At 39.1% G+C, this 22,237-nt stretch overlaps 1 protein-coding gene across 1 annotated transcript in view; it reads left to right on the top strand.

Annotated features, from left to right (window-relative positions):
- The window catches only part of prkdc (protein kinase, DNA-activated, catalytic subunit), a 32,399-nt gene that overhangs the window by 5,860 nt on the left and 4,302 nt on the right, over positions 1–22,237 (top strand). Inside the window, exons 21-76 of the mRNA XM_077624777.1 lie at positions 6–115; positions 207–294; positions 374–537; positions 626–778; positions 1,292–1,399; positions 1,531–1,757; positions 2,322–2,416; positions 2,602–2,704; positions 2,837–2,970; positions 3,045–3,275; positions 3,369–3,595; positions 3,661–3,869; positions 4,429–4,555; positions 4,659–4,802; positions 4,894–5,070; positions 5,150–5,338; positions 5,548–5,652; positions 6,020–6,187; positions 6,371–6,498; positions 7,139–7,346; positions 7,480–7,658; positions 7,765–7,933; positions 8,035–8,100; positions 8,165–8,228; positions 8,339–8,487; positions 8,568–8,711; positions 8,819–8,938; positions 9,739–9,882; positions 9,977–10,128; positions 10,214–10,345; positions 10,428–10,539; positions 10,642–10,766; positions 10,853–11,002; positions 11,198–11,371; positions 12,254–12,352; positions 12,560–12,770; positions 12,855–13,029; positions 13,138–13,350; positions 13,442–13,560; positions 14,768–14,899; positions 14,970–15,140; positions 15,730–15,938; positions 16,210–16,348; positions 16,427–16,615; positions 17,661–17,885; positions 17,960–18,068; positions 18,591–18,693; positions 18,779–18,938; positions 19,001–19,175; positions 19,822–20,015; positions 20,103–20,268; positions 20,369–20,529; positions 21,274–21,485; positions 21,570–21,657; positions 21,734–21,877; positions 21,995–22,202. Coding sequence (XP_077480903.1) covers positions 6–115; positions 207–294; positions 374–537; positions 626–778; positions 1,292–1,399; positions 1,531–1,757; positions 2,322–2,416; positions 2,602–2,704; positions 2,837–2,970; positions 3,045–3,275; positions 3,369–3,595; positions 3,661–3,869; positions 4,429–4,555; positions 4,659–4,802; positions 4,894–5,070; positions 5,150–5,338; positions 5,548–5,652; positions 6,020–6,187; positions 6,371–6,498; positions 7,139–7,346; positions 7,480–7,658; positions 7,765–7,933; positions 8,035–8,100; positions 8,165–8,228; positions 8,339–8,487; positions 8,568–8,711; positions 8,819–8,938; positions 9,739–9,882; positions 9,977–10,128; positions 10,214–10,345; positions 10,428–10,539; positions 10,642–10,766; positions 10,853–11,002; positions 11,198–11,371; positions 12,254–12,352; positions 12,560–12,770; positions 12,855–13,029; positions 13,138–13,350; positions 13,442–13,560; positions 14,768–14,899; positions 14,970–15,140; positions 15,730–15,938; positions 16,210–16,348; positions 16,427–16,615; positions 17,661–17,885; positions 17,960–18,068; positions 18,591–18,693; positions 18,779–18,938; positions 19,001–19,175; positions 19,822–20,015; positions 20,103–20,268; positions 20,369–20,529; positions 21,274–21,485; positions 21,570–21,657; positions 21,734–21,877; positions 21,995–22,202 — 8,577 coding nt within the window. The remainder of the gene's footprint in view (positions 1–5; positions 116–206; positions 295–373; positions 538–625; positions 779–1,291; positions 1,400–1,530; positions 1,758–2,321; positions 2,417–2,601; positions 2,705–2,836; positions 2,971–3,044; positions 3,276–3,368; positions 3,596–3,660; positions 3,870–4,428; positions 4,556–4,658; positions 4,803–4,893; positions 5,071–5,149; positions 5,339–5,547; positions 5,653–6,019; positions 6,188–6,370; positions 6,499–7,138; positions 7,347–7,479; positions 7,659–7,764; positions 7,934–8,034; positions 8,101–8,164; positions 8,229–8,338; positions 8,488–8,567; positions 8,712–8,818; positions 8,939–9,738; positions 9,883–9,976; positions 10,129–10,213; positions 10,346–10,427; positions 10,540–10,641; positions 10,767–10,852; positions 11,003–11,197; positions 11,372–12,253; positions 12,353–12,559; positions 12,771–12,854; positions 13,030–13,137; positions 13,351–13,441; positions 13,561–14,767; positions 14,900–14,969; positions 15,141–15,729; positions 15,939–16,209; positions 16,349–16,426; positions 16,616–17,660; positions 17,886–17,959; positions 18,069–18,590; positions 18,694–18,778; positions 18,939–19,000; positions 19,176–19,821; positions 20,016–20,102; positions 20,269–20,368; positions 20,530–21,273; positions 21,486–21,569; positions 21,658–21,733; positions 21,878–21,994; positions 22,203–22,237) is intronic.

The following is a 22,237-nucleotide window of genomic DNA, read 5'->3' as shown; positions in this document are numbered from 1 at the left end:
TTTAGACCAAGACGATAGTGTATGGGAGGTGATGTCCTCTTCCTCCTCAAGAAGTGACATTGGATACAGCAGAATGATGACAAGACTCTTAAAGAAATTCAATCAGTTGTCCACGGTAGTACAGAAGGCTTCATAAACATACAATACAATACTCAAATTTCCGAAGATTCATGCTAAACCATAAACTGTCCATTATGTGGATGCAGGAGGAGGCTCCTCTTTCCATTGTGAGACTCAGGGTGGTGAAGTTACTTGGTCACTTGGGTGGGAAACTCAACAGAAACCTCATAACAGGTATCAAATTCAAGCAACTCACCTTTTTAGTACTTCTTTTGAGCTAATGACATTTTTCCTGGCTCTCTTTTACACACAGTGGTCTCGTCAGAGGAGATGATGAAGAAGTTTGTCGCCTGGGACACGGAGAAGAGGCTCAGCTTTGCTGTGCCGTTCAGCGATATGAAGCCGGTCATCTATCTTGATCCTTTCCTTCCTCGGATTAGTGAACTTGCCCTCTCTACAAGTGACAGACAAACCAAAGTACGAATGCATAACAACAATAGGTATGTAGTATTTGACTGTCAATGAATTAATTCCCATTTTTCCTTGTGACTGACCTCTGGTATAGGTTGCAGCTTGTGAGCTACTCCACAGCTTGGTCCTCTACATGGTTGGTAAGAGTACTCAAATGGTGGAAGGAGAGAACCGTGTACCACCAATGTACAAGCTCCACAAAAGACTCTTTCCCGTGCTGCTGCGTCTAGCTTGTGATGTTGATCAGGTATGTATGACTACCGTATTTTCACAACTATAAGGCGCACCGCATTATAAGGCGCACCACATTATAAGGCGCACCCTCAATGAATGACACTTTTTTTCCCATATATAAAGCACACTGGATTATAAGGCGCCCTTTCTATTTTGGAGAAAATTTAAGACTTTTAAGTGCGCCTTATAGTCGTGAAAATACGGTATATACATAAAGGAAGGCGATACGTGTCGTTAGCAAACGGGAGTCTCGTCCAACTTGTTTTTGTGGTGTCGCATACGAAACAACAGTTCATTCATTTGAATCATCCAGAAAAAGACTAAGCAGAAAAGGCACTCTGTATATAATGGGTTATACTCCTCTTATTTGTATTATCAAGTCTTTGCAATCAACATTTATGCCACGAAAATATCAACCAATGGCGGACTGGTTTAAGATTGTTTGATCCAAAGTCTTTTAAATTCACATTCTCGCGTTTTAAAAGTTGATAGTGTGATGATGCACACATTTATGATTTTTTTTCAGGTAACAAGGCAGCTTTTTGAACCACTGGTTATGCAACTGATCCACTGGTTTACTAACAACAAGAAATTTGAGAGTCAAGACACTGTAGCAGTACTTGAAGCCATTTTAGTAAGTGTCCTGTGCTTAGATTGGGTTAAAATATCTTTGGCAAGATTAGCAGATAGACATACAATGTTTTAGGACATTTAGTGTTCTTTGCTTCTTGTTTTCTGGAAACAATTTTATTTCTTACCTATTAGGACGGTGTCGTCGATTCCAAGGACAGCACTCTGAGGGATTTCTCTGGCCGCTGCATCGAAGAGTTTGTCAAGTGGTCGATCAAGCAAACTAGTCCCAAACAGCAGGAGAAGGCCCCGACAAACATGAAGTCATTGTTTAAGCGGATCTACAGCTTGGCTCTACATCCCAATGGCTTCAAAAGGCTGGGTGCAGCTTTAACCTTCAATAGTATCTACAGGCAATTCAGGTGGGAGGGGTTTTCCCTTTTTTTCCCCTCTATGTCAGGGGTGTCAGACTCGGGTTGGTTCGCGGGCCGCGTTAATGTCAACTCGATTTCATGTGGGCCGGACCATTTAAGATATATTTAGATTTGTTTTAAATAAATGGATTAAAATAACTGGATTAAAATCCCTGAATATTCAGTTTTTATAGATCTAAAACAATGTTTATTTTAGTTTTTTTTAAATATATTTTTAGATTTTACAAAATGATTTTTGAACTAAAAACACAGAAAAAATAGATTAAAAAATTACAATTATTGATTTAAAAGGGGGAAAATCAGGAAATTTAATATACATCTATACTCTTCATTTTAATTTGATCCTAAAACAGAAAGTCGGCACTCATGATTTACTTTCCCGGGCCTCACAAAATGATGCGGTGGGCCACATTTGGCCCTCGGGCCGCCACTTTGACACATGTGCTCTAGGTAGACGAGTTTGATCATTCCAAAACGGTTTGGGGTATGAATCGGATATGATGTATTTGGGCTAAAAGTGTTTTGTTTTTTGCACCATCTTTTTTCTTCCAGGGAGGAAGATTCCTTGGTGCAGCAATTCATCTTCGAAGTGCTTGTTATTTTTGTCGAGAGCCTGGCTCTTGCACACACAGATGAGCGATCCATGGGTAATTCTCTTGAAATTTTTGCTTAGGGTGGAATCTCATGTTAATTCCTATCAAAAAATCAAATTTTACTCTTGGTTCTATTTCAAGACATGCAAACAAGGAGTAAACCGAAGTTGTTTCATTTGTAAGGTATGGTTTGAAAAAAAATATCCTTATGAGATTATCCGGTTTTCTGACTCTCGCAGGTACGCAGCAACAGTGCAACTTTGCTCTTGATCATCTCAAACGAATCATCAAGTACAAGGCCCCTGTTCTTAATCAGCACAGTGCCAAGAGACGCATCCCAAGGTTGGTATTCAACCCTTGAGCAACTGTGGCCCGGTTGTTCTAACATTTTAAATTTCGTATGTGCAAAAGATTTCTGCTCAAATACATTTTTCCTGCATAAAAGTGACCTCTTCCCGCTTTATCCTTTATCAGGGGATTTCCACCTGATGAAAAGCTGTGCCTGTCAGACTTGGTTTTATGGCTTCTGGAACAATGTGGCCGACCTCAGACTGAGTGTCGCCACAAATGTTTGGAACTCTTTTATGAATTTGTGCCTCTTCTCCCAGGTGAGATCTTCTAATAACTGTGAAAAATGACTCTGTAAAATAACACTTCTTTCCCCACTCTGATATAACTTTAGGAAATAAGTCTCCAACACAATGGCTGGAGGCTGTGCTAACTGGCCGTGGCATGGGTTTCCTGGTGTCAAAGTTTGAGGGTGCAGGTCTGCTCTCCCAACCTACCCTCAAAGCCTTGGTTGGCCCATTTAGCATTCGAGCCACTCTACAGTGGATGGACCTTCTATTGGCTGCTCTTGACTGCTATAACACCTTCATCAGCCTCAATATAATTAAGCCTAATCACCTGCTTAGTAAGTTCTTTTGCCTACCAGTGGTCCATTTTAGTCGTAACGTGGCTTGCTTTTTAACTGGACTTGAAATTAAAGTGTTCTTTTCTACCAAAGATTGCAGGGAAGAATCAAGTTTTCTGAAAGCTCTGCATTTCTTTTTGACTGAGCTTGCAACGCAAGAGCTGGCTGCAGCGGAGAGCTGCTTCCACAGTGGCCAGAAGAACGTCCAATTTAGTCCGATAGAGGTAGAACAGTACAACTACAGCAAATGTACAATCATTGTTCGTCTTCTGGAGTTTACCACCATGGTCCTCGTCAAAGGAGACCAGGATTTTTACGAGGTGAGGTTAATTTTTTTTACCCCTTTGTCATCTCACCGGCTTGAACCTTCCGTCACTGTTTACAGCTCCTGGAACAAGTTATTTTCATCCCCATATTTTTTGAAATGACTGCCATGGTGGTGTGTGAGCCGTCCTCTGTGGGCTTCAACATAGCAGATGTGGATATATTAAAGAACTTACCCGAAGTGTGTGTGAAGCTTCTCAAAGCGTTGCTGGCATCACCGTACCGCGCTCGTCTGGAATGTAGCGTGAAGAAGAGAATTTCAGATAAAAGGTATTTCAACATAACATCACATATTCACAACCGTGTGCGGTCGATTGGTCGCCTGTCTTTTGGTCGCCGGCGACAAAACAAGGTAAAACAACACGGTCTACGCATCAATCAAAGCCAACAATGGCCATGAGCAGTTTCACTGAGCCGACGTGTGAGTGTATAAGAGTTTGTATGTACATGCGTTGTCCCTTTAAGAAGCTCCGTCAGTCAGGGTCTTAACAAGTTCTCCAACAAAAAAACAATAAAAGTCAGGGAAATTTGGAGCTTTTCTTTAGCCTAATAATTACTAAGGCATTAAGTATGACTAAATAGTAATTCGCAGTTTGTATTTAGGGAATTTGAGCAATGATTTAAATGGTAATTATCAATAAACTTCCGGGCGACCAAAAGATCGGCGACCAATCGACCGTGTACCATTCACAACATAAGAAACAACCAAATTCACAGTATATAAGCTGATACCAGTAAATTAAATGTACAGTACACGTCAAAATATTTTTTTTTACAGTTGTAACAAATGCTACTCGGTCTAAAGAACTTTTTTTTAATTGATCCTTAGTGTTGAGACACTATGTGCTATAGACCTCTACCAGTCTGGGCACCATAGACACCATGAAATGCTCCTGTCGTCTTGTAAGCAGGTTCACCAAGCTGGTTTCCTCGACACCATTCTCCAGAGTACTAAAGTACTGAACCTTGTTTGTCTTTAAAGGCTACAGAGTCAACATCAAGCACAATAACTAGATATTAACATTTTTTTTTCTTCTTCTGGTGATCATTGTAATACAGAATGCTGATCCTGCAGAATCATTACTCATGGCAGTATACAACGCTATAAAACCCGGTGACAGGAAGACACTTCCATGTTTGGATGTAAATACCAAGAAGCTAGCTGAGGGCCTCCTTCAGCTTGCTTTTTCTCTCACTCAAATGGTCAGTGCCTTTGTAGACTTCAAGTTTAGAATTTAGCACGGTTGGGTTCCGACTATTTACCCATCTTTTGGTCTTGTGCATTTCTGTATAGGGTGAGCAGCTACTGGACATACTGCTGTCGGGAAGTCACTGTCAGAGCTTTTTGAACTACACTCACGCCGAGTATTTCTACAGTCTCTTCCCGGCGGTCATTAACACTGAGCTGCTTCGAAACATGAATACTACAGTACCCCGTCTCATGATGGCGTCCTCTGTCAACCCCAGCATGGTCAATATTTTTGCTCTTTTCTTTCCTGCTACATTGTTATTAAAAATAAACTCTCAGCTTTTTTGTTTGTTTCTCTCAGGTCAGCGTGTTGTTGAATGGCATGCTGGATCACAGTTTTCGAGAGCGTGCTTGTCCTAAAAGTCAAGGAAAACAGCTGGTGGAGGAAGTGTTACGAGGATGGCGTAGAGTGCAGCCGTGGTGGAGTGGCCAGGCTTCAAACTCGGAGAGTAAAACTGCTACACTTCTGCTACTCTCAAAACTTATACAGGTAATGTGTTCATGTTGCTTCGCCGTAGTTGAAACAATAAAAAAATAGCGCCATGGTTATCTAATATTATCATCTGATATGGAAGTTTTCCCGTCACTTTTAACAGTTAACTATTACAACAATATTTGTTTTGGAGTTCTGTAGGCAATTGTGTTATTTTGTGTCTCCTGATAGTGTTTTTTTTTTAATCACAATTTTTCTCGCTTCAGATTGATTCCTCTGTGTGCTCCAATGTCAACCACGAAGGCTTCAAACCAGTGTTTTCTACTTTCACCACGCTCCTGGTTGACTTGTGTCTACCACTTAATCTCAAGGTACAAATGTTTACACATGAAAACCATGTGATGCAGTTCATTTGGAGTGATTTGAATTGGTTAAAGCTCCATTTCTCTTTGGTTTTAAAGTCTGTGGTGAAAAGATGGCTGACTTTTTAAAGTAAAAAAAACGACTGTATTTCTTAAATTAGCCATGTTGTTGCACATAAAAAGTCAATTTCCCTGCAGAAATGAAAAATATATTTATTTTAAATGCTCTAGAAAACACAGCAGTTGTTAGAGTGTACTCAAAAGTGGCACGGCAGCAATTGGTTACTTTATTATGGAATAGAACTGAAATGTCCAAAACAGGGCCTTTGTCCGTTTCTCCTATTATGATTTAACAAGTTCCCCTTCATTTCTCTAGAATCAAGCCTTGCTGGTATTGCCTTTTTTTACAACCCTTTCGGAGGAGCCACTGGCTGAGCTGGAGAAAGCTCTCGAAACCATGGTGGCCAACCACTTTCCTATGGAGTCTGATGAATTTGCAAAGGGCTCTCTTCACCGCAACAACTACATGGACTGTATTAGAAAGGCGAGTGTTGACGTTTGATCATAAATAGCTGGAAAATAACTTTTTCAAACACAAATGTTGAAATACGCCACTGAATTTTTTTCTTAGCTTTTTTTTAATGTACTGTAAAGACTGCAATTGCTGTTACTGTATGTATTTCTGCCTTCGAAAGCATTATAAAATTGAAGCCCATTTCTCTTATAGTTGTTAGATGCCCTTGAAATTTCTCACAGCCCACTTCTACTCAAGATACTCGCTGGAGTTCTTTGCCGAGATAAAAAGCACATCATGGAGGAGCAATTTCAAACATGCTTCCAAAGGACTGTTAAAAGGTTAGTCAAAATGTAAAACTACAATTGAATTTAATAATATAAATTGACAATGCAGTTTTAAAGAATTCTTTACATATAGATTACATTGTTTTTAATTGTACTCGGCCGTTTGGTCGCCGGACTTTTGGTCGCCCGGAAGGTATTGATAATTACCATTTAAAATTGTTGCTCAAATTCCCTAAATACAATCTGTGAATTATTATTTAATCATACTTAATGCCCTATTAATTATTAGGCTAAAGAAAAGCTCAAAATTTCCCGTAATTTTATTGTGTTTTGTTGGAGAACTTGTTAAGACACTGACTGACGTCGCTTCTTAAAGGAACAACGCATGTACATACAAACTCTTATACACTCACATGTCGGCTCAGTGAAACTGCTCAGGGCCATTGTTGGCTTTTATTGATGCATAGACAGTGTTGTTTTGCCTTGTTTTGTCGCCGGACTTTTGGTCGCCCGTTTTTTGGGTCTGGGTGACCAAACGTCCGGTGACCAAACGTCCGGCAACCAAACGGCCGGCGACCAAACGGCCGGTCACGGTTTTTAATTACTATTTTGCTGCTACTACTGTTCATTTTCATTTCTTTATGCACATTGAGAATGTGTCTGTTTGTTTTTGTGTGTGTGTGTGCGCAATCAGGGCAAGTCGTGAACGGCAGTTAAAGCTGCTATCTACGGTACATGGAGTAATCCAGCAGGGTGACGTTCCAAGGAGCAGTGTGCTTCAGGCCATGATGGACAGAGTCCTGTTACCTCTCGTCTGTCACTGTAGCCCCCAAACACTCATTGACTTCTTTGTGGCAAATGTTCAGGGCATAATGTCCTTGCTTTTCGGTCGCTTCACCAAGGTTTGACATTTTTCTGTTTAGTTATGCTACTGTAATTTCAATTGACTGTAAATTGAATGCCATTTAATGGGCTGACTAAATGTGGATCTAGATGTGGTCTGAAAGGACCTTTTATATGTGTCCTGAATTTCAGACAAATGAATCAGCATTTGAGACACAGTTGTTGAAGAAGACCGGCTGCTTCAAGCTGATGGAAGTCTTGTATTCGCGGCTACCCAAAGAGGAAGTTTATTCCAAGCAATCCCGCATCAATTCGGCTTTCTGCGGTGCCGACAATTCAGAAGGGAATGAACTGTCTAAGAAATTGCTCAAGTAGGAACACGAATACATTTTAAAGAGGAAGTCTGACAATTGGATGTTTTGTATTCGTTTCCCCTTGATGAAACAATTATTTTTCTTTTTTCAACTTTTATTTTAGAACATGCTTTGAAACATTCACCGAAAATATGGCTGGCGAAACTCAGCTCCTTGAACTCAGGAGACAATTCCACTGCGCTGCATACAACTGCGCCATCGCTGCCATCAGCTGCAGCTTTAATGAGCTCAAATATTATAATGGCTTTCTTTTCAGTGACAAACCAGAAAAGGTGCGGTCAAACTGTATAAATCTAACAAACCCGTCATTGGCAATTGTCACAAATAACTGTTCAAATACATTTTGTATTATCTTTGTTATCAACTTTCACAGAACCAATTCATTTTGGAAAATATCATTGACATTGAAAGGACCTACAACTTCCCAGTTGTCATTGAGGTAGTATGTTTACATTTTTTGTGACTTAGAAAAGCAATATCAGGCAACATTTTTTTTAATGCAGGTGCCTCTCGAGAGAAAGAAAAAATATACCATGATACGAAAAGAAGTGAGCGAAGAGAACGAAGGTACTTGCTCTCAACTGTATCCTTGTTTTTTTTTTATTTTGTAGGGAAATCACAATTTTAGCTTCGCATTGCATCTGATCTGGTTTTGACTTTTTTTTTGGTGTCTAAAGAGGCCCCAGTATATTTGTCCTCACAGTCCTACATGGCTGACAGCAGTCTGAGTGAGGAGATGAGTCAGTTTGATTTTTCCACTGGCATTCAAAGCTTTTCCTACAACTCCCAGAAAACTTCAGGAGTGAGACCTACTGTAGCGAAAGTGGTGAGTTATTGTTGTTGTTGTTGTTTTTCCCCTCCATATCCATCTCATGATCTTATTTTTGCGTTTGTATATTATACAAGGGGCAGAAAAAGGAGGCACCTTATCCCCCAGAAGCAGCAGTGGACCTGGAAATGGATGAGCTAAATCAACATGAATGTATGGCAAACATGACAGCGCTCATTGGTCATATGCAAAGAAACAACATAACTCCCCAAATTGAACAGGTCAATATAGTATAGTATATCTGTCTGTCTGTCTTTATATGTTTGAGATGTAAAAAAAGACACTGGCATTGCCATTTGTAAAGGCTCTCCTTTGGTTGATGAAATAGGGTACTGTGCCTAGGGACCTTCCTCCGTGGATGAAATTTCTTCATGGAAAACTGATGAATAAAGCGACACGCCTGAATGTAAGGCTCTTCATTGCAAAGCTAATCATCAACACAGAGGAGGTAAATAAACTTACCGTAAAATCATATGGAGCGCACAAAATAAAATCCCAATTTTATTTTTTATTTTTTTACATTTTTTTAGCTGTGAGGCCGACACGCGAACCACTCATCCGCCGGGCCGCCTCATTCATAGATATTAATGATGACATTTTATTATTACAAAATCATTTATGTGTAGTAGACATGCACCTGCTTATGGCAGGTGTGATACTGGTGTGTGCCCATAGCGAGCAATGATGATGTTGATCACACCGGTACTCAGTGTGCTCAGGGAGGTTGTCTTTCTGCCCAGACAAACAAAAAAATAGAGGGAACATCGCATGCATGGTACTGATTGGACACTCTAAATTGCCCCTAGGTATGAGTGTGAGCGTGAATGGTTGTTTATCTTCTTGTGCCCTGCGATTGGCCGGCCACCAATTCAGGGTGTCCCCCCCGCCTCTGGCCCAAAGTCAGCTGTGATAGGCTCCAGCACCCCCTGCGACGCTAGTGAGGATACAGCAGTCCAGAAAATGAGATGAGAATGTTCATAGATTGGACAGTCTTCTACCCACTTGAAATTATTTGTAATTTTTCTCAAACAAGGAACTGAATGGCAAAATTCCAATATGTTTAATCCAAGATGCAACCAGTGCATAACCATTTTTTTTTTAAATGCAATTCTTATTGAACTCCTTAACAGCAAGTTATACAAAAAGTGCTTGTCTTTTGTATATTGAAAAGGTCAAATGAAATTCTATCAAAGTGATTCCAGGAAATGTTTTTGTTTATCTTATGTATTACGTTTCTATTATCTTCAGGTCTTTAGACCATATGCCAAGCACTGGCTGGGGCCACTTTTACATCTTATTGTATCTGGAAACAATGGAGGAGAGGGAATTCATTTTATGGTTGTGGATATTGTGGTCACTGTCCTGTCTTGGACAAGTGTCGCAAGACCCAAGGTTGTATATTTTAATTGTTTCCCTTCTGTGTGTTGTACAAATGGCAATTCAAGTCATTGCTCAAGAACACGGTACGCATATTTTCTTGTCGCAGGGTGACGTCAAGGATGAAGTGCTCGCCAATCACCTGTTAGAGTTTCTGATGAAGCATAGCTTTAATCCAAAGAGGTCTGTGTTTCGTCATAACCTGGAAATCATTCGCACACTGGTTGAGTGCTGGAAAGACTGTCTTTACGTGCCTCACAGGTGAGTGGTCCTGGAGACATGTCAAATTGCAACGCTACGGATCCTATTTTTTTAACGTGACTCATATTATGACTTCTGTTCTAAGTCTCATATACGAGCGCTTCTGTGCCACGGACCCAGAAAGTAAAGACAACTCTGTTGGTCTTCAGTTGCTTGGAATCATCCTGGCTAACAACCTCTCTGCTTATGATGACTCCTGTGGGATTCAGTATCATAGGTAAAGCCATATAGTATATTAAGAAGTATTTCATCATTTATTTTGTAAACCAAGTATTGATCAAAGTGCATTTCTTTAACAGGTACATATCGTCCCTCACCAATAACATTACTTTTGTTAAGTATAAAGAAGTCTATTCCGCCGCCGCTGAGATCATCGGGCTCATGTTGAAGAACATGACTGACAACGAAAATGTAGGAGATTTTTATTAACGTTAAATATGAAGAATAAGTTGACATTCATAACTTGTGTTCTAAATAGAATGGAACCGAATTTTTCCAATTTTTTTCTGCTAGCGTCACCAAGAACTTCTCGATCTTGCTGCAAATCAGATAACAACTTTGAATAAAAAACAGATGAAAGACAAGTTCATTATTTGCGTGAACAAAGTTTCAACGCACTTTCCTCCGTTTATGGATAGGTCAGTATCACTTTCTTTATGCCTTGTTAAAAATCTCTGGATTACAATACTGTAGTGAGTGGATTTTTTTTCTTTGGCTTTTGCAGGTTTGTCACGTCTGTGTTCTACCAGCTGCCCAAATTGTACGGCATATTAAAAATTAACTGTTTGGAGTGCGTGTTGAGTCGGGCTGATGTCATCCCGGACATTTTTTTGCAACTTAAGACTACCGGATTTATTCAGATTTTGAGCCACAGGTAAGTGATTAGTTTTAAACTGACTAAATAATAACTTGTAATTGATTATTTCGGTCCTATGCGGTAATTTGCCCTTATTTTGCACCGCTATCCTCCTTTTTCCAATTTTTAAATTCCTATAAGCCGCGTATTTCAGAGCAGTGTTATCTTTTCATTTTTATGATGCTATTCTTATTCTTCTGTACATCCAATCAGGGATGAAGGAGTGCAGAGAGTGTGTCTGGAAATCATCCACAAAATTCTCGCTCGCCTGACTCCGCCTCAACTTCAGGAGTTCATTGGAGCTGTCACACCGTTTGTCTCCCACCCTTCACCCGTGTGCCGGGAGAAAATGTATGACATCCTCATGTGGATCCAGGACAACTATAGGTAAGCATTACAACGGTATATATTTAAAAATCTTAATGTCATAATATCAGGCATGTGCTTTTAATTTCATTTGACTCACACTAAATTATGAACCTTTTAAGCAAATGCGTCATCCCACAAAATGAGGCAAAATGTATTTCATTCTAACCCTTGGTCACTCCAGTGGTCATTGACAGTACTCAAAAGTTATCTTAAATCAAAAACAAAAGTGATATTTTCAGTATTGAAATAGCTTAAAATGCACACATAAAATGCATATCTTTATTCTAAATATTCAATACCCAATGTCTTCACCATGTGGCAGTTCTGCTACTGGTTCATTTGTTTAAATTGAAAGAAAAAATGTCAAGTGATAAGGTGAGAAAAGAGGGAAGATAGACACACCTAACATGAATAAACTAAACACGAACTGTGACAAAATTATGAAAATTTAAGGGAAGTAGCAAGATTATTTCCTTCAGCTTTAATGTCATATTCATTGATTCCAGTTCATTCACATTCCATTACTTGCACTATACATACATGAGCCACTTATTATTTAAATAGTGACATTCAACATGATGAAAATTCATTAATGGCTCCGTAACAAGTAAACATTTTTGGGCAGAATCCTCAAAGTGCTGATTGGGTATGAAAAAAAATGACAATGCTAAGGCAGCCAAGTTTTTGTACAATGTGGATGTCGTTTAGAAGAACAAATATCAAAAGTTTACTTCATCTATAATTCACAATAATACAAAGGCCATAATTTAACTTGCCAAGATAAAAATATAAAAAAATAAGTTACAAGTACTAATTACAGAACAGAAATGGAATTGACTTGAATAATAATTTGGATTTGGGTTACTCTGACGAATCACCTGGCGATGTTGTTCCATCCAGTGATGAAGAGAGCATGGCTGACGATACATCTCAGGAGGTTTTGAATACGGCGAAAGAGACGCTACTTCAAGGATTGTCTGAAGAGAACCAAGGCCTTCAGTAAGCACTAAATCCATCATTCAAAGACGCTCAGTCGAGCCCAGACTTCTGCCATGGCGGTCTTCATTTTAACGCAAATTCCTGAAAATGATCATTTCAAACAATTCATCTCTTCGAAAATGTCAATTCTGTCTCTCAGATTAAGAGAGGCATTTTCTCAGCGTATTGCTTTTTTGAACATTTTCCTTTTGCCTCCCCTCATTTCAGGCTGTATGTCCAAAATTTCTGGAGTCAGGAGAAGCGCCTTCCAAAGACAACTATGGAGCGAATGTTGACAGTGCTTAATTCATTGTATACATGCCAAATAGAGAGATGCTTCTTAAGCCTGGCAACCAATTTGTTGTTGGAAATGACTAGTCAAAGTCCCGATTTCAAACGAAACATCTTTGAGTATCCTCTTTCGGAGTGCACCTTCCAGGTTAGTTTTGCCTCACCGCTCTAAGCTTGAATATCAGGCCGTGCGTCGAACTGATCTTGGAGCTGTTCTTCTTCCTCCAAATAGGATTATTTGATAGATTCCAACTGGCGCTTCAGGAATACAGTGATGACTCCAATGTTTGTTGAAACACAAAGCTCCCAGAACCCTGGAAGCGCGTCCCAGTCCCAATCAGGAGACATGAAAGGGAAGCTTCGAGCCACTCAAACCTCGCTTCAATTTACCCAAACTCAAACACCAGGTAGTCCAAAAATAAAATCCCTTTTTTTTTCTTCTAAAAATACAGATATTTTGTATGTTTAGTGCATAGATATCTTGATACTAAGTGACAAAGGTTTCTGGCTCGCAGGTCAATTAGGACGACACACAGCGTATAACTGGCTAACTGGTAGCAGTGTGGACTCATTTGCTGACTATACGGTGTCTGAGTCACTGTCCTCCTTGATGGTGTTTGAAAAGAAAGCATCAAGGCAACAACGTGCTACATGGCGGCCAGTAGGAGAAGACTTTGGTCAACGCCGTCTCACTGCGAGAACGGACCAAGTGGACGGTCAGGCAAACGGTCAGTCAACTTTGATTTGATGATCTTTCAAATGGTAAGATTGTATGCCCCGAAAGGACATTGAATAAAGCGAGCTATTGTGTCTTGTCAGAAGCGGAGAATGAGAAACGTAAAAAAATACTTCAATTGAGACGCAGATTTCTAAAAGACCACCAGGATGAAAGCCGGATTTTTGCCCAAAAAGAAATCCAAAAACAAAAACGTCTGAAGGTAATAAATGCAAAAACTTGTTTTTGTGTATTTTTTTCCAGTTGTTAAATTGGTATATGAGCAAATAAGAAATAACTTTTAGGGTGTACATGTACAGACGCTCCCCTACTTACGAACATTCGAGTTATGAACAACGGTACATACGAACATGTCTGCAAATTGCGTTCATGTCGAAAAATGTTCGTAAGTTCGATTTTGTATTGTGCGCCTTTTTCCAAGTAGTGCTTCTTTCCGCCGCTAATACCGACTCCTGGCGCTGTGAGAGCTCAGTTCACCTAGCATCCACCGTCCTCTGCCCAGTTCGTTGCAATGCGGAAGTGCGTGAACGTATCTCCAGTGCGCAAAGAACCTTTTTCATTTGTATCATTAAATATCTCGTGCATCCATTATTCAATATGGTTGGTGAAAAGCGAAAGGCTTCTATTGAGGGAGGTGCAAGGAAGAGGCAAGCCATTTCATTTGAAAGCAAAGTGGCAATAATAACGAAGCTTGATGCGCGTCAGAAAGTGGTGAGCGTTGCACGTGAATACAACTTGAATCGTTTGACCGTCATTACCATTTATGAACAGAAAGATCGAGGAGCAGGACCCAAATATTGAACGTTGCACAAAGTTTGCAAATCAATTGAATGATGCCATACAGTGCTACCGCATCATTTATGATGAAAAAAAGAAAACTGCAATCGTCATTAAATAGCTTCTTTCGGACAGTTTGTAGTAAATCTCTCTCTCTCTCTCTCTCTCTCTCTCTCTCTCTAATGTATGTAGTATACAGTACTATATGTATTCTCTCCATTTTATTAAATGTTTCTTTCAGTACAAACCAGTGTGTGTTACTTATACAAGCCTTAAACATACAAATGCACATATATAAACCTTCAATATACTTATATAGGCCTTAAACATAAATTATATTACAAAATATAGCACTGAGCAACTTACGAACAAATTCAACTTATGAACAATCGCTCGGAACCTAACTCGTTTGTAAGTAGGGGAGCATCTGTAACTCTTTTTTTTATTGTTATATGATATACAGTGGTCATAATATTCCTGAAATTTACCACTACTACTTTTATGTGGCCACTTACTCTGGCGTGATACTGTATTATTGTAGGAAAAGTAATAGGATTATTACATTATAATGTACATACATTTCCATCAGCAACATTCTTCATACATATTCAGTGAACCTCTGTGATCTGCAGGAGCAAAAAGCTGACCAAAGACTGCAAAAGGAGGCTCAGGTGACTCTTTATCGCAATTACAGAGTCGGAGACTTTCCAGATATCCAAATTCCATACAGCAGTCTCATTGCCCCCCTTCAAGCAGTTGCACAGGTAAACTCGGCCATTATTTTTCTCTCACCACACAGTACTTACCGCATTGAATTGATCATTTTCCTTTTAGAGGGATCCAATTCTGGCCAAGCAGCTGTTCAGTTCACTCTTTACCGGCATCCTTAAAGAAATGGAGACCCGGCCGCGGGCAATTGAAATTAAAGAGGACCTCCGTTGCACTTTGAATCAATTCCTTGACCAGAGTACTCTCTGCTTCCCACCATTTATAGCATGTGTGCAGGTATGTTTGGGCACATGCCACAGGTTTGAAACTTTACCTTAAGAATAATTCATGCACACACAGGGCCATTTTGCAAAAAAAAAGGTTTCTAGTTGCAATTTTAAGTCATCGACAATGATGATGTCCCATCCGTTTCCAGTACAAATGCAATGACTGTCTATTGAATTCAATTCTTTTGCCTTGATGCTTTGACAGTGACAATTACAACACTTTTTTTGTTTTTACCTGTCATTTTTTATATTTGTTTGAAAAGCACTTGTGGCTGTTAGATTCATAGAATAACTGTAAGGTTAGGTCGCTGGTTCGAATCTGGCTCACAGGAGCAAATAAAGGCAAACTTCGGGAAACCTTGGAGATTTTCCGTATGGGTTCAGTTCGCAGCAATCCAATGCCTTTCTGGCTCCTCTTTATTTAGATTTACCAAGGTTATTATGAGCAAAGCATTTACTTTGTTGCAAGCAAATATGATGCTAATAATAATAAGCAAAGTCAGTTTAATAGTAAAGCAAAGCGTATTCTTCTTTACAAGCAAATGTATAATAATATGAACTCAAATCCTGACAGTAACGAATCATTTTTTTCTTGAAAGGACATGTGCTACCGGCATAAAGACCTGCTGCATATCGATCCATCACTCATCAGCTCCACATGCCTTGCCAGTCTCCAGCAACCATCGGGGGTCTTGTTACTAGAAGAAGGTCTGCTGCACGTTGCCCCACAGGATGAACCTCCTCGCAAAAAGTCACGGGGATGCGTACAAATCCCTCCGGATACCAATAAATGGGTTCACCTTGCAAGGTAACAAGAGTTCACCACCTGATTTGAGTTAAATACGCAACTGTTGTATGGCTTTACATTTTTTAATTTTCTCACCAATAGATTGACATTGATTGTAAAATTCTACTAATTCTTAGAATAGGTTTATTAACAAACAAGATTTAAACGCTCAAATTTCGCAGGCCGTCATTGTGTCAAGCATGATCTGTAGCCATGTAAAGTCATTTATCTTAATCCACGTTCACGTTTGACGTCAATTTCGAGTACTATATTTCTTTGCTTTGTGCCACAGGCTTTACAGAGATTTGGAGGATTATGACGTGGTACGTGGCATCTTTGGCGGTAAAATTGGGACCAAGCCAATCACCAGTGCTGCTCTTCAGGCTGAAGCCAGCACTGATTTTTCAGAAGCTGCAAAGCTCTACCATGAGGCATGTCAGACCCTTGTCTTGAGATAATCCATCAACACCCATAAACTCATTTTTCGGTCTTGTTCCCAACACTGCTAGGCTCTGAACACTAAAGACTGGACCGATGGCGAGCCCACCCAGTCCGAGAAGGACTTTTGGGAAATAGCCGTAATGGACGCCTACAATCATTTGACTGATTGGGAATCCCTTCAGGACCATTCCACCTTTCACATCAATGAAACTACACCAGCCAACCTTGAGAACATTTGGCTAGAGCCGCTCTACAAGGTGAGTGATCTTTTTTCAGATGGTACAGTAATCCCTCGAATAACGCGGTTAATGTAGACCAGATATGGCCGTTGTGAGGGCTAAATCCCCAACATCAAAATAATCTTCAAGCAGAGGAGGCACCAAGCATGTAATAGTTTTAGACTCCGTCGGCCTTCTCGGAGTGGTGCGGGGCAGGCTGCTTTCCACGACCGTCGCGGCTCGTTAGCTTCTTTGTCTCTTGTTCGCCCCCACCCTTCCGAAAAGGGGGGGGAGCAGACGGACAGAGCCCACGTCGATCTGGTAGCTCTGCTTTGCCAAATACACATCCGAAAAGGGGATCGCGAGTACATTTATTCAAGGTAGGCGGAGACAAACTTTAGGCGGGAACGACAAGGGGAGGCGCTATATACAAAGTGATAACAGACCTTGACCAGTAGGTGTCACTAAAATTCTATACTAGATGCTAATGCTAAGAATACAAAATAAGAATACAAGAGAAATACATTCCATATTCCACAGCCGTGATAATCGAAAAATCACAAAGCAGGGTCACCCCTATTATACCTTTTTTTTTTCCAGTGCTGACTCCTAGTAGCACGAGTGGCTTCCGCTTACGAGTTTCAGTGTGGATTGTCACATTTTTATGAACTTTAAAAAATAATAATAATAAAATAAAATAAAAATTTCTTCAATGCTGAATGGAAGTAGCAAAAGTTGCTTCCACTTATGAGTTTCAGCGTGCATTTTCACATATTTATGAACTAGAAAAAAAATTAAAAACACTTTTAATAATTAATAACGGGAAAAAAATCACAAAGTCGTGAATTCGCGATAAGTGAAGACGCGATAATCGAGGGATTACTGTAAATCTAAACACATTCATCAAATGCTGAAACAGTTTTAACTAGCTAAAAGTAGCATTCCAAGCTCACGATGGCGTACTTTACCAAGGTTTACACCATAAAAGGAGGGAATACACCTACTAGGTCAGGAAGAGGGAAGATAGGACAGATTAGGGTATCATGAGCAAGCAGTACTAATGATTATTAATGTTTTATTTCAGGAAATGTACCTACCGCACATGATTCGAAGCATGCTCAAGCTTTTGCAGTTAGGTAAGAAAGACCAAAGTCTTCTCAGCTTCATAGACCAAGCCATGAAGTCGGAGGAGCGTAATAAGCTTCTGGAGAGTCATTACAGCCGAGAACTCAGCTTACTCTACATCCTGCAAGAGGACTATGACCGCGCTAAATACTACACCAACTCTGCCATGCAGCTATTTGTGGAGGTAGGCTAATTAGATCATTCATACTTGCGTCTCATGGCGTGGTTATGTTTTTACTCCCGTTTCCTCTCATCCAGAACTACTCGAGCGTAGATACACTGCTGACTCAAAGTCGTCTTACCATCCTGCAGTCAGTGCAGGCCTTGACGGAAATCCAGGACTTCCTGCAGTTTATCACAGGAGAAGGTGAGAAAAGGTCTTATTGGCTCTGTGAAGGAAATGATGAATGAATCGATGAATTAGTTTGACATCAAGTAACCGGAGAACAAACATTTAATGCATACCGAAAGATTTTAGGTGTGTGATAGCATTTATTTTGACCTACACATCACCTTGCGCAAGAATTGCACTTTCAAAAGAGCATTAAATGCCAAAACAAAATTATAACACCTGAGTTTATGTTTAAACTTTGCAGAGTGGTGCTCAACCAAAAATGTGCATCCTAATGAACCTGTAATATTGACTTGAAAAGATTTAGACTTCATTTAGTTACTCAAATTAACTACAAGACTACTTGTTATAGCTTCATTAAAAGAGATGTGTATTTAATTATATATTGGACCTTTTGGTTATTTAATTTCAACTGTGGGTGATGTTTACTTTCAATGGCAGACTTGGTAGTCAGTTTATAAACCTTTGAATCAAGCTAAATACGGTTATTTTATTTTTCTTGAATATGTTTAATACTTATTGTGAATCACGTATTAGTATCCGTGAGATCCCTCAAGCGGCTCATACGTACCTGGACGGAGCGATATCCCGATGCTAAAATGGACCCGGTGAACATCTGGGATGATATCATTACATCTCGGTGAGGAAGAAGAAAAGAGGGTGGTTATCATTATGATTATTTCATAAGATCAGATCAAAAATCTTCGTACTTATGGCCTTCGTAGATGTTTTTTCCTGGACAAAATCAAGCAGAAACTTCAAGGCCATGGAGACACCAATAGCATGGAGTTGGATGACGAAGACAGCGCAGAAGACATGAACTTTTTAGTTAACAACTGCAAGTTCAACATGAAGCTGCACATGGCTGATAGCGCCAGGAATCAGGTGACCAAAACAACAGTTTGCTGCCACATTACAGTTCAACTTATAACCTGTTTTGCTTTCAGAATAACTTTTCTGTGGCCACCAAACTGATGAAAGAACTTCACAAAGATGCCAAAACCAATAGAAAATGGCTGCAGCAGTGGGTCCACAGTTTTAGCCATCACAGGCATAAACAAAGCCAAAATCTGGGTCCTTTGGAACAAGTCAGTCTCATGCTGAAGATTGTCCCACTTTTGGGTAAGCGAGGGCCACAACTCCATTTTTTGGGTTACAGCTTTCTTCTACTCTTTCAGAATAAAAACAACACTAGCAAACAAACACTACCCGTTTCTTCAGGGCATTTCTTTCTTTAATACAAAATATCCTTCTCCAAAAGTTGTTCTTTTAACGCCACTTAGGGATTGACAGCAAATTAAAATTCCTTAAGGAACAAAAAGACAAAATTTCAAATATAATAAGTCATTTATTTGTATCATTCATATGATATATCAGTTTTCATCATGGCACAATAAAATCACATTGTTCAAAATTATTGTATCAGATATATATATATATATATATATATATGTATATATGTATATACATATATATATATATATATGTGTGTATATATGTATATATATACATATATATATATATATATATATATATATATATATATATATATATATATATATATATATATATATATATATATATAGCAGCAACACCCATATTTATTTATTCATATATTTATTTGCTGGTCAAGATAGAAACAAAATATTTGTGGCTGATTTATTTCATATTCTTTGGTGCTTTTATTGTATAACTGTGGTTCTTTTTTTTTATTGAATTGAACAACTCACAAGCTTAATATGATAGAATCCATATTTTTGTCCTGCAGATGACATTCAGGTTGAATGCCAAAGTGCCTCATCTGAAGTGTACAGACACCAAAAGATCCTTCAAGGAACATCTTTCCACATCTTGGCCATGGCCGTGGGCAAAAGTCCTTCCGTTTTGGAAATTCTTGAAGCGGACAAAGCAGAGAAAGTTGTCAAACTTTCACAAAGTGCTTGGCCTGTTCAAAATATGAAGGTAGGACAATTAAATGATTGACACGGTGACAGTGTTTCATGTGGTTCCTTTACATGAAGTTGTTGTTCAATGATGTTCTTCTTCCAGGAAGTAGAAGTGGGCCTACAATTGCAAGCATTGGCTCTGATGCGTGATGCCACCAGAAAAGCTGATGAGGAGATGCAGACTTATAAAGGGGAAGGTGTGGAAACGTACATGTGTTTAGTTGATTTCTGTGACAAACTGCTGCGTCAGGAGGATCAGGGTGGCACCGGTAAGTTTGGGAATTTAGGAAATCCACGATTTTACTTCTCGGGAATACTTTCCGCATGTTTAAAAACTAGATTTAAATTTGGCAAATGTATTTGTTTTAGAAAATCCATTTCCGGACCTCTTGACACTGCCCGTTTATGTCGTGGAAAGCATGTTGAAAGCCCTGGTGATGAACTCCGAAGAAGCACGTTTCAAGTTCCCTCGTTTGCTTCAGATCATTGAGTTGTATCCTTCTGAAACATTGGATTTGATGACAAACAAGGTTTGTGTCGGAATTTTTCCCCACATTTACACTTTGGTTTTGGGAGTTGTAGACCTAACAATGTATTGAAATCAGGTTAAAAATGTTTTTTTAATCCTAAAGTAAATCAATAACTTTCAGTAAAGTAAAAATGATCTTAATCTTGTACATTGTTGTTCATTTATTCATTAACTTTTTTATTACCTATTTATTTATGTCTAAAATGTCTTTTGCTGTGTCTGTATTCTCGCCCTCTTGCTACTGTGACAATGAAATTTCCCGAATACGGGATGAATAAAGTTATATAATATAATATAATATAATATAATATAATATAATATAATATAATATAATATAATATAATATAATGTAATGTAATGTAATGTAATGTAATGTAATGTAATGTAATGTAATGTAATGTAATGTAATGTAATGTAATGTAATGTAATGTAATGTAATGTAATGTAATGTAATGTAATGTAATGTAATGTAATGTAATGTAATGTAATGTAATGTAATGTAATGTAATGTAATGTAATGTAATGTAATGTAATGTAATGTAATATACTTTCCTGAGGGATTTGACATTATGGTGTCATAATATAGTTGTTATCTAATCGAATCTAATCTAATATAATATAATCAATTTTCCTGAGGGATTTGACATTATGGTGGCGTAATACAGTTGTTAATTAGCAAAAAATAAATAAACTCGCAGCTTTCTAAACATCTATGATTTGTTGAGCACCGTTTGTTTGTGCGTAGATGACATCAGTCCCCTGCTGGATGCTGATTGGTTGGATCAGTCAGATGGTGGCCCTATTGGACAAACCTCAAGCCGTGGCCGTGCAGCACAGCATCGAGCAGATAGCAGAATGTTACCCTCAAGCTCTGGTTTACGCTTTGATGATCAGTCGTGAAAGTTATCACTTTGAGGAATCGGCGACAGGACACCGACAGCGGGAATTTGTCAACAGGTGACCTTCACCATATATTCCCATCAGGTTCATTCTTCTGATAATACATATAATATAATGTATATATTGCTTTTGTACTAAAAGGATGAATGGCATACTTGACAAAGGAGGAGCCGTCAAAAACTTTGTGGACGCGTTGCAACAGCTCACAAACCCCGATATGATTTTTAAGGTAATTTTAAGCCGTGACTAAATGAGACTACTGAACTATCCTCGTATAATTTCTTCCGTCGTGTTTGTGCTTGCAGGATTGGTGGGAAAATGTGAAAAACGAAATGGAAAAAAAAGACTTTGACAAGAAAAAAATGGAGAACCTGTACGATGAATTGTACTCGGTACTCGGGGATTGGAATAAAGACGGTCACGGGATGTTCCGCAAGAAATTTATTAAAGTTAGTATTTTTCATGGTAATTAGAATGAAGCAATAATGAAGCAGAAATGGAGCGAGGGTGAATGTTAACCTTTATAAAAGTGTGCCAAAAATATTGGATTGCTATTTCGCCAACAGGAATTTGCTAAGGAAATGGAGGATTTGCTTGGAAGGAAAGGTAGTGAGCTCTTTAAGAAGAGAAAAGATCAAAGCTTTAGGAAAAAGGTGGACAGTTTGGCAATGTCCATGAAGACTTTTCAGAAGGAACCTGGGAATGTGAAGGAATACTCAACCTGGCTCAGTGCATTTCAGGCAGGCCCGTTCAAAAATGAGCTGGAGATCCCAGGTCAGTACGACATGCCTTGGAGGTCAAGGTCGTTG

This window comes from Stigmatopora argus, chromosome 17 (assembly GCF_051989625.1).
Source record: "Stigmatopora argus isolate UIUO_Sarg chromosome 17, RoL_Sarg_1.0, whole genome shotgun sequence".
NCBI classification, from domain to species: domain Eukaryota; kingdom Metazoa; phylum Chordata; class Actinopteri; order Syngnathiformes; family Syngnathidae; genus Stigmatopora; species Stigmatopora argus.
Note: the sequence above shows the minus strand (reverse complement) of the source record. Positions and strands in the feature narration are given on the sequence as shown.